We start from the raw sequence: 17,782 nt of genomic DNA on the forward strand, positions 1-17,782 counted from the left end.
AACCTGCAATGTACTTTGGCAGCAGCAGAATTATTCTGCAGTCAGCTTCAAATGCCAATTCCCTAAATTTCCTTCAGAGTGTTCCACAAAAAGAACTTCATCTTCCCTCCGGGAATTCCCATTTGAGTTCACAAACGGGGTGTCTACGACCTGGGACAACCGAGAGATCTGGGAAAAACCCGGGAATTTTTTCATCCGGGATGAAACCGGGGAAAAACCCGGGAATTTTTTTGAATCCCGGGAATTTTTTATTATTTTTGTTCTCAGTTAATTTTTTGTTAATTTGACTGGTAAGAACCAATACCCTAACAAAGACTATTACTGTATCCTGCTACTGCGGAATAATACTGCAGCAATAAAACATGAACAAGAGAAAAAACGAAAATAAAATTGCAAAGAAAATGCACCATATACAGCAACAAAACACAGTGCTCATACAAGCATCTACCAACAGCAAAATGCGTCAAAGGCTGTAGGAAGATTATGCAGTGCTTCGTAACAACAAATTGCCTCCGATGAGCCTGACGTCACAACTGTTAACATTAGATTTGTTTTAGCAGTTACGAGTGGGATCATGCGCATGTGCTGTTGAGTAGTATCTTCTTCCGCTTCTGGCTACAGAAACGTGGCTGTTGGTTGTGTAAGCAGTCGCAAACCATGAAAAAAAGGGGGGGGGGGGCAGCAGCAGCTAGGTGCTACCTGGAAAAATTTTACGGGCACACCCAAGCTGCCAGATTCGTGCATGCGCAGCAGCCCTGGATCTAGGAGTGGGGGGGCAAATTCATATTCTTGAGGAAAAAAACGTTTCACAAAGCGCCTAGCATCCAGCACACGTTGGTCTGTCGATTATTCGTATGACTTTGAAACATGTCCCTGTCGGTTTTTGAACATTGTTGAACACATTCTAAAGTTGATTTCTGAATGAATCATAAATTGATTTCTGAATGCGTGCATAGTGTATGTGATGTCTCTGTCAGTGGAACCCTCATCACATCTAGAAATAAACTTTACTGCAGACAAAAGGGGCTATACGAGCTGAGCAGAGTATAGCCGAACGAAAAAAAGCCAACCACCTTCTGATTATGTGGTTGACTGGGTTTGTGAGTGATGACTGTTGTTATGATTACCAGCGAAATCCATAGATTCAGAGTACCAGAGTGCGAATAAGCGACTAACAGGAATAACACGTAAGAAAGATTACGTATTATCTTCTCGGTGTATCCAAGAAAATGAAATTTTGACAGAAAATTTTTTGGCCAGATCGCTATACTACTAAGGGCCAGTTGTGCAGTCTATGGCTAGCAGCCGCTTTAAGGTACATTCTGGAAGTAGCGCGGAAAACGAGTTGTACAAACACGTAACAATGCTTAACCGGAGAATAATCGCAGGGTAACTAAACTGGTGATTCTGGCACAACACTGTTTGTTAGAACGAGGAAGGAAAAGAAATGGTGACATCACTTAAATTATGGAAGAATATGACAATTTCAAATTTATATAAAAATTTTGCACTACTACTTTTCAGTCTCATGCTTGAGATACTGGAGCGTATGAATGAAGTGTAAAACTATTTCCTAATGTAAAGCTTTTTGCTTGTAGTAGGCCTAATAGTTATTTGATATTCGTACTTTGTGAATTATATTCTGCTGTGTTATGAAAATGACCATTTTTGCCAAAACGGACTCGTTTATTTGGCATGTGTTATAATTGCTGCAGTATTAGAAAGGCCTATTTTGTTTTATCTAGCAGACAGTGACAAAATACACGTAATCGGGTCAAGAAACCACACCAGTCTTGGTCCTATTTGTATTAACAGCTTTTTCAGTATTAGACAAGGACATTTTGATTTTTCACGCAGCAAAATATTTGACGAACTTGGATGAAGTAACAGATTCTTTCACAGAAAGGAAAGCACGCCATGTAAAGCTGTAGCAAGATTAGAGAGAAAAAAAATTCTAAGTGCTAAGGATTGAAGAAATGTGTACTGTCTTGCTTGTCTCTGCTGGTTTTATGTCTCCTATACTTAATTTTATGTGACACAAAGCAGCAAGTTGTTAGCTAATAGGGAATAAGGAATGCAAATTTTCTGAGGATTTTTTTTTTTTTTTTAAAAAGAGAGGGGCAGGATGTCAAACCGGCCGACTGGAAGCAGGAGAGGCACCATAGGACATTTTAATTTCCACTGACCTGAATATAGTTTGATGGCATTCAGTACAAAATATACACATTTCAATTCCACAGACCGAAATACAGTGATGTGTGATAGAAGACTGCTGTGTGAAGAGGTGTGGCGCTGCACTTTGGCACACTTAAGATCAAATAACATGTGTTTCAATTTCTCAGACACACATGTTTTATGTATCTGACTCTTCAGAAAGATGTGCGCTACAAAATAAACATATTTTTGAAATTTTTTTTTTTTTTTTTTTATTGTTTGACATCCTATCTCAAACACTTGAGGGATGCCACTATCTACTGTTGCCCCGGTTCGGAAATGTAGATATGGGTCTGATGCGCAGAGCAGTCTGAGTTATAATAGGGAAGTGGGTAGTCTCCATGTGATCCATGTTTACATTTAGTGATTTTGCTGTTTCCTCTTTGTGTACTGCACTCACATCAAATGAAAACAAAATTGATTTCTGTGGCCGGGAGCTATTGTGAATTAAAATACATTCACATAATTACAGAAGGCTAAAATAAGTTATTAGTTTCAGATTTTATTTTATTTCAGCCTTACTGACAGTCAGCATTAATTGCCATGCAGAACAATGAAGTTATTTTTATCGGTTTGCTGATGAAATTTTCTTTTATTAACCTTCAAGTACACGCGCTGTTTCTGGTAATGTATAGTCAGGTGTGGGGTCTAGAAGTACCCCCAACAGTTTTTAGATGTGCTTACAACTAATTACTGGAAATAACTTGGATATTTTTATATTTACATAATAAAAGACAACGTATTTATTATTTCATTTATTGTGCTTATATTAATCAGATGAAGTTGAAGATGAAGATGAAAGGGGAGATATGATACTGCGTGAAGAGTTTGACAAAGCACTGAAAGACCTGAGTCGAAACAAGACCCCAGGAGTAGACAACATTCCATTAGAACTACTGATGATGGTCTTGGGAGAGCCAGCCCTGACAAAACTCTACCATCTGGTGAGCAAGATGTATGAGACAGGTGAAATACCCTCAGACTTCAAGAAGAATATAATAATTGCAATCCCAAAGAAAGCAGGTGTTGACAGATGTGAATATTATTGAACAATCAGTTTCATAAGTCACGGATGCAAAATACTAACACGAATTCTTTACAGACGAATGGAAAAACTGGTAGAAGCCGACCTCGGGGAAAATCAGTTTGGATTCCATAGAAATATTGGAACACGTGAGGCAATACTGATCCTACGACTTATCTTAGAAGCTAGATTAAGGAAAGGCAAACCTACGTTTTTAGCATTTGTAGACTTAGAGAAAGCTTTTGACAATGTTGACTGGAATACTCTCTTTCAAATTCTGAAGGTGGCAGGGGTAAAATACAGGGAGTGAAAGGCTATTTACAATTTGTACAGAAACCAGATGGCAGTTATAAGAGTCGAGGGGCATGAAAGGGAAGCAGTGGTTGGGAAGGGAGTGAGAGAGAGTTGTAGCCTATCCCCAATGTTATTCAATCTGTATATTGAGCAAGCAGTAAAGGAAACAAAAGAAAAAATTGGAGTAGGTATTAAAATACATGGAGAAGAAATAAAAACTCTGAGGTTCGCCGATGACATTGTAATTCTGTCAGAGACAGCAAAGGACTTGGAAGAGCAGTTGAATGGAATAGATAGAGTCTTGAAAGGAGGATATAAGATGAACATCAACAAAAGCAAAATGAGGATAATGGAATGTAGTCGAGTTAACTCAAGTGATGCTGAGGGAATAGATTAGGAAATGAGACACTTAAAGTAGTAAAGGAGTTTAGCTATTTGGGGAGCAAAATAACTGATGATGGTCGAAGTAGAGAGAATATAAAATGTAGACTGGCAATGGCAAGGACAGTGTTTCTGAAGAAGAGTAATTTATTAACATTAAGTATAGATTTAAGTGTAAGGAAGTCGTTTCTGAAAGTATTTGTATGGAGTGTAGCCATGTATGGAAGTGAAACATGGACAATAAATAGTTTAGACAAGAAGAGAATAGAAGCTTTTGAAATGTGGTGCCACAGAAAAATGCTGAAGATTAGATGGGTAGATCATATAACTAATGAGGTGGTATTGAATAGGATTGGGGAGAAGAGAAGTTTGTGGCACAACTTGACTAGAAGAAGGGGTCGGTTGGTAGGACATGTTCTGTGGCATCAAGGGATCACCAATTTAGCATTGGAGGGCAGCGTGGAGGGTAAAAATCGTAGAGGGAGAACAAGAGATGAATACACTAAACAGATTCAGAAGGATGTAGGTTGCAGTAGGTACTGGGAGATGAAGAAGCTTGCCCAGGATAGAGTAGCATGGAGAGCTGCATCAAACCAGTCTCAGGACTGAAGACAACAACAACAACATTAATCAGTCTTATCAGAAACTTTAAGCCATTTACAAAAACATATCATTTTGGTTTTCTGTTTGTATAGCTCAATTAAAATGACATAAAAATCAACAAATACTAACTTCTAACAAAACTTTTTATTTTGTACAGAATGGGAGCATAAAATCAAATGAAAATTGTAAAACAGAAAAAAACTAACTAGACCAAAAAAAAAGACACCACACTATTTGCCTACAAAATCATTTGTTTCCTTTGGCTTCACAGGACAAACAAAAATTGATTGCCTTTGAATGAGGCTTACAAATACATTGTTTGCACATGTTACATGTTAGAGCGCTCTTTTTGTCTTTCGACTTGGTCAAATATAACACCTTCGCTTTTTAGAAGCACTAGGACCAGGCTCATCTGCATTAGGCATTGAAAGAATTTGTTCTTGGCCAACCAATTTGCACATAATTTCATGTACATCTTTGGCCAGCTTTGGGTTATTTTCTAATCTCCTGCAAATGTATGGCTTTACAAGACTCATTGCAGTGGACTTTATATATTCTCTTCTGCTGACTTTTGTATTTTTATTAGAACCGACCCAAAGAACATATCCGTTAGCTAGAGAAATATTCAGCATTGCAGCAAAGATTGCGTTTGGCCATCTTCTTGTTCTACGTGAGCAAGAGTAATTTGAGCATTTCAAATCCAAAGCATTAACTCCTCCCGTAGTCACATTGTAAAAGTCTACAATTGCAGGTTTCTTCGATTGTTGATTGACACACACTTCGTGATACATGGAAGATAGTAAATCTACACTTTTGTACTTCTTTGGAATGAATGATACAAAGGTCTAGTTCCGAACAAATGACTTTCTCGTTTGTTTTTTCATACAGTGCCCACATATGTTAGTTCTAGTTTCAATAATTCGTCTACTAACTCAATAGACGTAAACGAACTGCCTCCAGTGATATTCTTATAGTTCCATAAAATGGCTCTGCAAGTTTTAGCACATCCTGTGTTGGCATTGCGAAAGGGATATTTCTTCGGGTAAGCGGTTTTCCAGAGTATATAAATGCATTACGTAAGTAATGAGTTTTCGCATCGCAAATACACTGCATTTTCAGGCCATATTTTCCAGGTGTACTTTTGATAAACATTCTGAATGAGCACCTTCCTCGAAATTTTACGAACAGTTCATCAACACATAAATATTCTGAACAAGAATAGTTCGCGCTACAATTGCTAGTAAACTTTTCAAAAATTCCTCGTATCAAAGCCAGTTTATCTGTAGATTTTCTTTCTTCTCATGTGCTGATGTCATCAAAAGTTACATTGAAATGAATGAATAAAAATCTGTGTATCCCCATTACACCTCGAAAAATGTGTCTTCCAGTAAAATCAACCGCCCATAGCAATCTAACATTTTCATGATTTGACTTGAATATCGACGTAAACAGAAGTAATCCAAAGTAAGCTCGTAACTCACAGCAATCAGTGTTGTTGGCATAATACGGCCATAATAATGGAGGTAAATATTTGTCCTCAAGTTGTTTGCTGGTACAGTGCACGATAGTCTCAATCAAATTATTGGTAAATAATAGTTCCCAACTCTCTACAGGCGACATTTCATGTTTACAAGCAGCAGGTCCTTTCAGTCCCGCGCATTCTTGTACAATATTGTGCTGTCATACACGAGATGAATGTAGGGCAGATTTACTCCATTTGAATCTGTTCTTACTGTAAAAATAGTTCCCTGAGCTTTCTTCATCTTCTTCACTAGAAGAAGAGACACTTAGCTCCATCTCTGAACCAGAAAGGTGTTCACTGTGTATCAAATCATGATCACTGATGTCATCAACATCTGTGTCTGGGTCATTTAGTTCTGTGTCTTCACCTTCTGAGTCAGTGCCTTCTTCCAACAGTTGTGCAATACCCTCATCACAAGGAAAGCGAGTCATTGTTGTAAATATACTGAAATAAGAGGAAATTACTGTATTAGCATATTGTAAATAAATACTATGTAAAAGCACGAGTGGGGTCTACAGGTACCCCAACAATGAAAAACAGGCACTTACTGTTGCAAGAGCGCAGCACACGTCCAGCTATTGCAAGCACACTGAGAATACCTACAATGACGAGTCTGTAGTGTGCCAACAACGGAAATTATAAAACAAAAATGTAGCGTGGGGTCTGCTGAGACCCCACTCGTGTAGTTAAAGGTTAATCTTTCCCACTGAGGCAGTCAATATGTTTGAAACGAAGTGTTTAATTCCAAACTATTGGCTAGTTTCAACTGTTCGGTGCATTTTAAGTGTATGTTTTCATCTTCTAGCACGTGTGGCATTATGCCATAGCAAAGAACGAAACGAGATAACAAAGTACTGGCACCCAAGGAAATTTACATCCTGAAAACCACACTGAAAAGCTTAATATCAGGTCGAGGCCTACTTCACTGAGAATCTGTTTAACTCATTTAAAAATGAGCTCTTTGATGATGAGCCATTTAGAAGAATTTAGAGCCCAGAAGATCACACATTTATGCCGTTATTAAAAAATTTACTGGCACATTTGTCTGATATATCTTAAAATGTAATATGTGCATAAAAGAGCAACATTATATGTGAAAGCTTAGCTTCTCTTGCAGTGTATTGGCCTTAGAGGCCAATATTATATGTGAAAGCTTTGTTTTTCTTGTAGCAACATTATATATATTAATTTAACCCATTAACTTTTCCTGTTCGTGTGTTCGTGCTACTTGACAGTGATGTTGCTATTGGCTGACTACACCACGTGTCCGAAGCTCTGTATATCCGCTGTCATCAGCTGGCGAGATCAGGTGACATGAGCTTTGACTGGCTTACAAATACGCATCGCAATCTCGATTTCAATGCTTCAGAAAGCACATGCGATGTTTGGTGGAATTCGAATTTATACTTTCGTAATACAAAAATTTGCAGCATACATGGTACTGCATATCAAACATCTTTCCAAAAGGTGTTTTTTCCCCTGAGTTTCATTTTCTAAAGCACCGGGAAATTCCACACCTGCATATAAAACCATAACCATTCAAGGGATTGATACGTTATACAGTTCCGAGAGAAAATATACTGTCAATTAACAAGGAAAAACTATGTTTCCTCGTGGGAGAAAGTGTATTTTTAACTGGGAAATCCAGGAGAAATCCGGGAATATTTTTCCCTTTTCTGCGTATACACCCTGACAAAGCTTATTAGTAACACTTAGGTGGTGATTGAATCTACCATTAATAAATCTAGTGGCACGATTCTGAATTGCTTCGATGTCTTCCTTTAGTCTGACCTGGCAGAGATCCCATAAACTCGATCACCGTTCAAGAATGAATCATATTGGATTCTATGCACAGTCTCATGTACAGATAAACCACACTTTCCTAAAATTCAATCCATAAACCAATGTTGACCATTTGCCTTCCCTGCTTCTGTCCTGATGAGCTCATTCTATTTCATATTGCTTTTTGTATCTCCACTACAGGGTGTATGACTTGTTGTATACAATGCATTACATTGTATTTTGTTTCACACTAACTTTAGTTCAAGCACTGCTGGCTTTTTTTTACAGAGCTATAGTTGCACCTCGAATCTGTTTATTTTATTTATTTTTTATTACATTTGGTAGGAGTTGGTTTTTGAGCATTTATGTATGCTGCCTTTTATAAATGTAAGGACTTGGTAGTTGATCTATCACTGACTATCTAAAATGACTGTACTTTTAGGATCATTCATACTGTTTGGTTTCCTACTTTGATTGTTATTCTATTCTATGTATCATAATATAGACACATGTAATTAATGAAATCAGTAAATGCCTCTTGTAGACATTGGGCTATGTATCACATCCACTCCAGCCAATTACTCAAACCATTTTATTTTGTAAAACAAATTGTAGTTGAATATTACATGCATTGTCATAGATCCCTTACAGTAATATTAGATGAATAACATTGCCTTACAGTTATGAAGCTACTATTATACATAGAGACTGTTTCTCCCGGCTTTCATATTGTGCAGTGAATGCCCTGAGACAATGGGAAAAACTTGGGAATTTTTTCATCTGGGTGAGATCCAGGAAACACCTGGGAATCTTGTAGATCTTGCAATTTTTGGTTATTGTAGTTTTCAGTTAAATTTTTCTGATTTTGATTGGTAAGAACAGATAACTCTTACAAAGCATTCTACTACAGAGTAATACTGCTGCAATAAAACTAAACTGGTGAATGACACCAGAATAAAACTTTAGTTGCAATATAATGCCCCATTTGCAACAACAAAACACAGTGCACACACAAGCACATGCGGACAGCAAAATGTATCAAAGACTATGCAATACTTCGTAATGACAAACTGCTTTCAACGCGTCTTTCTCGCAGTCCTCAATTTGATGAACATGACAACATAACTGTTCACATTTGTAACAGGTTGCGGGAAAATATTGCGATGGTGGTTTGAGAAGTGTTACTTTCAAAATAAATTTACTTTTACGCAAGGTGAATTATGTTACGTGTCAGAATGTGTGATGAATTTCATAAATCATAGAGCGTTAGACTCTCAAACGAAACTTAACACTGAAGACCAGCCAGTTAGAAAAAATTTTGGTCTCAGGAGACCAGCCATTTATGCCGGTACTTAATATTTTACTGGTACATTTCTGTTTGAAATATCTTAAAAGGAACACATGCTAAAAAAGACCAACTTTCAAGGTTGGTTTTTCAATTTATTATAGCTTTTTATTAGATTTCAAATTATACAGTCACGATAACAAGAAGTATTATCATTCGTAAGAAAAATTGTGAAGCGGATTTTTGAGCAATTGCACACACAATTAGGTTTTGTATGGAAAGGTCGAAGTACTCAACAGAACATGTGTTCAGCCAGGTAACCCACAAATGTTCAGTGCACAGCAGAGAAATTAATAATCATGCTTGCCAGAAATATTCAACTGCTGCAATTTAAGCTGTGTTCTTATGACCCTGCCTGATCACGCCCTCAGAGAGAGAGAGAGAGAGAGAGAGAGAGAGAGAGAGAGAGAGAGAGAGAGAGAGAGAGAGAGAGGAGGAGGGGGGGGGGATTTGACAACCAGTATTATATGTGAAAGCTTGGCTTTTCCAATAACTATGTTGTGTGTGTATATTAACCATTAACTTCTCCTGGTTGTGTTTTTGTGCTGCTTAACATTGATATTGCTATTGGCCGAGTACATCAGGTGTCCTATATTCTGAATGTCTGCTGTCATTGGCTGGTGAGTTTATGTGACATGTGCCATGATTAGCTGACAATCTCGATTTCAGTGCTTCGGAATCTACTGTGCTGTATTTTATGGAATTCCTGTTGCTGTATTTGGTGAAAACCCTATTTATACTTTCATAATGTGAAAATATGCAGTCTAATAGTTGCCGCGATCTTTGCACAGTGTGTTGTTTTTGGCTCGGTTTTGTTTCCTAAAGTGCCGGAAAGTTCTATGCTATCTTATAAAACCTTCATCATTCAAAGGATTGATAAGTTTTACAGCTCTGAGGGAAAGTATATTGTCATTTAACACGGAAAAAATGTCCTGTCACCTGGGATATCGTGTATCTGCAGCGGGGAAAAAGTGTATTTTTAACTGGGAAATAGTCGAGAATGTCTTTTTTTTCTTGTCCATGTGTACACTGTGAGTGTAAGTTTATTTAGCTTCTGGATATGTAATACTTAGCTTTTTGGAATGAAGAATGAAAAGAGTAAAAAATTGTTACTGTCAGTTGTCTCTCTATGATATTATTAGTTTTATGTAATATTGTGAGATTAGTGTGGTTTCTTCTATAGGTGCAGCTTCAGCTTTATTACACAAATTTTAATATTTATATAGTTATAACTATTGCTTGTATTATTTGTTTTTTCAATTACTATGTAGTATTTTACACTTTTTAATTATTGTATTACATTATATTCTCACTTCATTATACTTTAATGTCTTCGTATGTGGACTGTGCATATCTCTGTGAGATGTGTTAGCAGTGGGTATTCTCTATTATATAGAGACAGATTTATTTTAATTTTATTTGTGACTGGAATGGGGGACATGTGACTTATCACACACTTTAATGTGGGCTGTTATTAAATCAGCACCAACAGGGGCGAAATGAATGGAATGAAGAATACTCCTTGGTGCCCGCCCCCCCCCCCTCTCCAAATGAAGACTGGATCTCAAGATGTTTTAGGTAGATTATCTAATTATTTTTTTTAGTAGATTGTTTTGAGATAGTTGGTGCCTTTCATTACTCGCCTGTCATTTCAGATTTTTCAGAATTTCTGTTGCATACTTCCATGAGTCAGACAGACTTGTTGTCTCACCTTATCCTAGGGTCTGAGTGCCCTGCCACTTGTTTATAACCGTTTCCAGTCAACTCCCCTTTCCTCTGGGTGGCAGTATCTAATAGTTCCGAATGCTACGAGTAGTGTTTTCACATTTAAAAGTATCTGTCGACGGTACTGGGATTTTGTCTTTTGAAATTGGTCTAGTGTTTAGTGTGTAGTGAACATTCTCTCCCCATCATGAATTGAATTAGCTATTCCGAGAGGGGTGTGACCAAACAAGCATGTGTCAGCGACCCCAACTGGTGAGTGACGTGTTGCGTCTCATTTCCAGTCATTGGTGTTAAGTTTTGCCTCCTCCTGCTTGATCATATTTTTATTGGACTCTTGTATGCCATACATTTCTAGCTAAAATGTATTCTAATCAGAACATGGCAGGCATGGATTTGATGTATGGACGTGCAAATTGCAATGCTAGAAGGTGTCCTAATGGACATTTACTGAACAATAAGACCTTTCAAAGAATACATGAATATCTTGTGGAGACAAACTCTTTTGAGAAATGGTCATTACATTGTAGAAGATCAGATAGTGTTAGAACACCTGATTAAGATCAAATACTTCATCATATTGAGGACAATAATGGTAGCAATACCAGAAAAATAGCAGAATGTGAGTCACATGACTGTGTGAAAACTATAATTAAGAGAGCAACTCTCTTATTCATATCATCGTCAAAGAGCACAAGGTCTTATTGAAAAACATTTTCAATCCAGAATAGCTTTTTGTACTTGGAGATGTGTGCTCAGGACTAACACTTTTTGTCTACCGTCATAATGAAGCAACATATACCAGGAATGGGTGGATGAGAATCCTTTTTCAGTTTAGGAAACAAGACATCAACAACAGTTTAACATTAATGTATGTGCTGGCATAATTGGACACAGATTAATTGGACCTTTTTCAGTTGTCAGAGACTGCAGCCGTGTGTGTGAGTTGCATTATTGTGTTTGTGTGTGTGTGTGGTCTATTTTTGATGAAGGCCTTGCTGGCCAAAAGCTTATTTGTGACAGACTTTTTGTGGTGCCTATCTGTGACTCGGCATCTTTGGTATATGGTGAGTAGCACCTTTCCTTTTCATAATATTGTTACATTTCATCCTGGATTTTCCACTGTTTAATTGGACCTTCCATTTTCTGTGGAACACTGACTGGAACTTCATCCAGTGATTTGTTAATGGAACATTTAAATGTTTTGTTGGAAGACATCTTGCATCAAAACATGTGGTTCCTGCACAAATGATGCAGCACCTTAACTTTATTTTGATCTTCAAGTAGGGGCAATTTTAAATCAGCATTTCCCAAAAAATGGATATGCCATGGGGCAGCAATATCTTGGCCTGCTGGATCACCTGATCTCGATCCATTCGAGTTTTATTTTTGGGTCTGTTTAAAGAACATAGTATATTCATGACTTGTTGCAAATTTTGAAATTCTTTGCCAGCATGTTCAAGAAAGATTTCAGTAAGAATAGCAGACACCTGGAAAATGGGAGTGAGTAAGCCAGTCCATGATATGGTGTTGTAGGTACCTTGCTCACTCAATCTGATCTAGATTCCTTACAAACAAACAGCATTTAAGTATTTTATTTTCTAAGGTCTTTCTTTTGTAGGGTGTAATTTCCAAGTAGCGTACACAGGAATATCCCCCCCCCCCCCCCCCCCCCCCAAAAAAAAAAAAAAAAAAAAAAAAAAAAAAAAGGTTGCGTTTGATTGTGTCTTCAGTTTGCAGTTAATATTATCCTGTTCCACTTCCATGGGCCACATGTGCAGTAACATGCTACATCACTCCATGTCAGACTTGGCAGATTCCTTGCACACATTCTTGTTCAGTTTTTACAATGTGCTTTTTCTTCTTTAATTTTTAATGTACTGTAATCTGCTAGTGTATATTTTTATAGACCTTGTTCAACTATTCATTTGAATTTCAGTCTTTGAGCCCCAAACACTTATTTATCCAATTTGTGCAACATATTTAATACACCTCTGCAAAAAGGAATTGTCCCCAATAGATTAAAACTGGCTGTAGCGATACATCTCTTTAAAAAATGAGATAAAAATGATGTCACAAACTATAATCCAAATTCCCTTTTAATTATCTTTTGAAAAATTAGTGCACATTACCCTTAACATAAGTCAGATTGGGTTTTGTGCTAGTCTTTGTACTGAAGTAGCAATATTCTCCTTCGGGAGGACGACGGTTCAATCCCGTCTCTGGCTATCCTGATTTAGGTTTTCCGTGATTTCCCTAAATCGCTTCAGGCAAATGCCGGGATGGTTCCTTTGAAAGGGCACGGCCGATTTCCTTCCCCATCCTTCCCTCACCCGAGCTTGCGCTCCGTCTCTAATGACCTCGTTGTCGACGGGACGTTAAACACTAATCTCCTCCTCCTCCAATATTCTCTTTAAATGATGAAGTTTCTGCAGCGATTAAAAAATGAAATAAAATAAAATATATTCCATTAGGTATTGTTTATGAGCTCTCTAAATCCTTCAGTTGTATAAACCATCAAACCCCTATGAAAAAAATGGTATATTATTGTCTAAGTGGTTCTGTAGGTTTGTTTCTTCAGTTATACCTAAAGGACCAAAAGCAGATGACAATGCTGAACGGCTCATCTGGAGAACCTGCCTCATCTGAATGGGGACATTTAGTTGTGTGCTGCAAGGCTCTGTTTTTGGTCTGCTGCTGTTTCTTATTTTCATTAATGAGCATGTTTGTTCCAGTAAAAGGAGTAAATTTACCTCTTTTGCAGATGATACTGCAATACTCATTGACAAATAATTGTCAGATAAAAATCTTGAAAAACTATGAACAAAGTTTTTGCTGGAATTTTAAATGGTGTCTCAGTCAATGCAGAGAAAACCCATTATACACTGATAGTCAAAACATTACGACCACTGCCCACTGCATTGTTGGATGGAACTAGGTGGCGTTGTTGGCATGTGATGCAGTAACAAAAGTATGTCAATGGAGCCGGCGCGGATGGGGCATCATCCTAGCACAAATATGGGCTGCAAAGAGGGAAAACCACCGAGACAAACGACTTTGAGAAAGGGCAGATTATTATTACACTAAGCCTGTGAATGAAGATCTTGAAAACGGCAAAGGTGGTAGAATGTTCACGTGCTACTGTCATGAGCACCTACGGAAAGAGATAGGACAGTGAAACTACCACTAGGCATTAAATGGTTGAACGTGGAACTCCACAGCAGACCACCCATACGTGCTCACATGCTGACTCAATATCATCATCAGTTACAGGCGCAGTGAGCACAGGACTATAATATTCGCCTGTCAGTCAATGGAAACGTGTCAGCTCTTCGGGTGAACCACGTTTTTGCGATACTACGTCGATGGTTGTCCCCACAAACAGTATCGTCGAGGTGAATGGCGACTTGAAACGTACAGCACACCACTGATGCAGGATGGTGGAAACAGTATTATGCTATGGGAGACATTCTTATGCGATCGCAGGGGCGTGTTGTAGTAATCAAAGACACGCTGAGAGCTGCGAACCACCTGCATCCCTTCATGCTTGATGTCTTCTCTGACACCAATATCAACTTGTAGCAGTGTAATCATCTGTAACTCAAAGCCAGAACCATGGTACAATGGTTTGAAGAGCATTTCAGTGAAACCACGTTGATCTCTCGGCAACCAAATTCGCCCGATGCAAGTCCTACGGAACCTATCTGTGTCACTATCAAATGGTTTTGCTGCGTACGTAAAACAGCGGCCCGCTATTTACACAAATTACATGATCTGTGCATAGAAATCTAATGCCAGATTCCTCTGCAAACTTACCAACAAACTGTCAGATCCCTATACACAGAATCAGTGATGTATTTTGTTCTAAAGATGGACAAACAAGCTATTAAGTTGGTGGTCATAATGTTTTGGCTCATCACTATATGAGGTTCCATACACCACAAAGAAACCTTGAAGAAATTAACGTAAAGTGTAGAGATCAGCCATTACAAAAAGTGGAGGATACATAATTCGTGGGTGCATATGCAGGATGAGTCAAAAAGGACTGTAAAATTTTGGAACGATATAGAAATATATTGAGGTAACTTACAGAATCAGTAGATGTGTTATTTTGTAGCAAACAGCCTCAAGCTTGATTCACGTAGTGCATCAGTGTCCCATTCTACCACCAGGAATGCAAGAATACTGCACATTTAAAATGTGCTACATTCAATGTGGTTTTGGTTTCACTAGTATTGTATATCTGGATATGCTTGAAAACTTATCCCCATTTCCTCATGAAGTTTGAGGTTTCGTTGATAATCACTTCCCAGGTCAGTGGATTGGCTGTGAAGGACAAGTTGCATGACCACCTCGCTCCCCAGACTTGATGCCACTGGATTTCTTCCTCTGGGGTTTCTTTACAGACAGTGTGTGTTTTCCTCCCCTACCAACAATTTAGCCAGCTCTAACGGTTTCGGCGACAAGAGAAGCGGTGCAAAACTGGATTGCAAACTACTACAGTTGACTTTCTTGAAGTGTTTAGCCGATCCTCTTCTCTGGATACATGGCTGCATCGATCTCCACAACTTCTTCTCTGAAGAAATAAAGCTGGTTGGACATAAGTATACAAACTCTAGCAAGTCAACTGTGTCGTTAACCATTAGATACTAATGAAATAGAATTACAGTTTGGTGGATTTAATAACCACTAGAAATTCTTGCTTCTAGCAAGTCTAATACCAAGATTAAGTAAGAGCCTCTAGACAAAATATGTTTCAGTTGTCTATAACAATTACAATTATTTGACCACCAAGGAATAACACGTAATTACTCCTTGTACTTTCCATACAGGTTCTATGGCACAAGTGGCGAACACTTGTCGGCGTCGCTTGTCTGACGCAGCTCCTGTCCTACCGTGACCAACATCCACCCTGCACACACAGACATGTGTTGCACAGTAAATAGGCTCTCTCTCTCACTCATCTTTAAAACATTGCTTGTCCAAGGTGGCAGAAGGACGAGAGGTTCCAGAATTTACATGGAAATTTCGAATCACTACACAGCCTCTATAGAAATAAATAAAATAAAATACTCATTTTAGTAGCTCGTTGTGTCCATGATTGCAGAAACTAATGACCAGCAATATTAATTTGGGCATGATTGTGCAGAAAGAGATTTTTTTAACAGTCAATTGTATTACTATCATGGGCTGGTTTTTGGAACCGACTGACTGTTTCTGTGGTTAAGGTGCTTAGACCTCTCTTGCTGAACGTCTTGGTGCAGCAATTCTGTTTCATGTTTTCTGTAAAGCAGTTCATGCAGTGTTGGAATGATTTCATAAGATGGTCACACTCAGTTGCGGTTCCTCTCCCCCATGACAAATCCTTACCTGCTTGAGCTAGTTCTCCACCTCTAACAGCCTCCATGTTTTCTTGTCTTTTAATCTGATGGTAAACATAACTTCCAGAGAGATGACAGTTAGAAAGATTTTGTATGCGGTTCAGTCCCATTTACCATGTAATATTTTATAGTTTATCTGTTCACTGATGTATGGTTAAAATTTCCTCCAGCTGTTGTTGTGGTATGAATCTTAAAAAGGATGAGGGAGGCTTCACTGGGAATAGTCTTACTACGATGTGTTTTCTCTTCATAGTAGTTGGTGAGGACTGGGTACCTTATAGCTGGCAGTCAGTTATTCTAAACATTATACCAAAGTTATATATCTTGCCTATTTATCAAATTGAAAAACAGTCATGGGTGTTGCACAGAGGAAGGTAATGTAGTGAGTAATATCTCACCCCCCCCTCCCTTAGCCATTGTTCTATTTTTTTATGTATGATGATGATTTTTACTCCCCCTCTCCACTTACTCTTAGTTCTTAATCACACATTTCATTTCTGTTAATCCATCTGTGTTTCTCCATACTGAAGTTACCATCTTTGACCCCTTACCCTTTCTGACACCTACCCCTTCATCTCTTGTCCTCACAGTAGTTGGGTTCCTCTCTTTCTTGCATCAGTGAGAGTGGCATTTCCTTTCCAACCACCCCAACCTATCCCTTCTTCCTCCTCAAGAAAGGTAATAATAGTTCCCAAAGCTAGAGTTATTTCTTTTATGTGGGTCTAGCAGCAGTCTTAAGAATTTTGCCAGCTGAAAGGAAGCACAGGCTAGCCATTCTGTCTTGCACGCTCACTGTCAGTGGTTTGTTTAATTTTGGCTTTGGGAAGAAAAATAAACAAAAACTTTGAGAGCAATTTAACTCTTACATATCACATTGTTCTTCAGTTAGGCAATGATGTAAACTTTCAGTACCAGTGATGATGATAACCACAGTACAAAAAGGAAGAAGAGATTAATATAGATATCTTTATTTAAGCTGTGTCAATATTTAATGAACTATCACTCTCTGGCATATAAACATATGTGTTATATGCAGTGCTCATGAAAAGAGTAGTGCTGTCTTTCTACTGTCACTAACTACATGAATGTGATCACTGATGTTTTGAGAAACATAAATGGCACACATCAGTATATAATGATTCACCAGGTACATGCCGTAGCCATTAAATTGCAGATTTTTATTATTTTGTTTCTGAAACCACAAAAAGTAATACCAAGAAACATTTGACTTTTCAGGGAACCTGAATTGAAAGCAGCTTGGGAGCGATACATGAGTGTGATCATAAGCTGTCTTCTGCGCATGTATCATACGTGATGGAGTCATCATGTGTAATTTGTGTCCTGATTGTGATATTCATTGTGGAAGGTTGGTTACAAAACAAATTTTGAAATGTATAATATTTGGTTTTATTTCTTACATACCATGTACAAGATGTATTATATACTGTGTATTTTTGTACAAAGTTTATTTAAATGAAAAATACAGCATTCTACATTGCTTATTGTCCTATTTT

The 17,782-nt window shown here is 38.0% G+C and overlaps 1 protein-coding gene across 1 annotated transcript in view; it reads left to right on the top strand.

The window, feature by feature from the left end:
* The window catches only part of LOC126419301 (acidic fibroblast growth factor intracellular-binding protein), a 101,129-nt gene extending 83,359 nt beyond the window's left edge, over window positions 1–17,770 (top strand). The window contains exon 8 of the mRNA XM_050086476.1: window positions 17,505–17,770. Coding sequence (XP_049942433.1) covers window positions 17,505–17,583 — 79 coding nt within the window. The 3' untranslated portion in view covers window positions 17,584–17,770. The remainder of the gene's footprint in view (window positions 1–17,504) is intronic.
* Window positions 17,771–17,782: the final 12 nt, after the last annotated feature.

The sequence above is a fragment of the Schistocerca serialis genome, chromosome 9 (genome assembly GCF_023864345.2).
Source record: "Schistocerca serialis cubense isolate TAMUIC-IGC-003099 chromosome 9, iqSchSeri2.2, whole genome shotgun sequence".
NCBI classification, from domain to species: Eukaryota; Metazoa; Arthropoda; class Insecta; order Orthoptera; family Acrididae; genus Schistocerca; species Schistocerca serialis.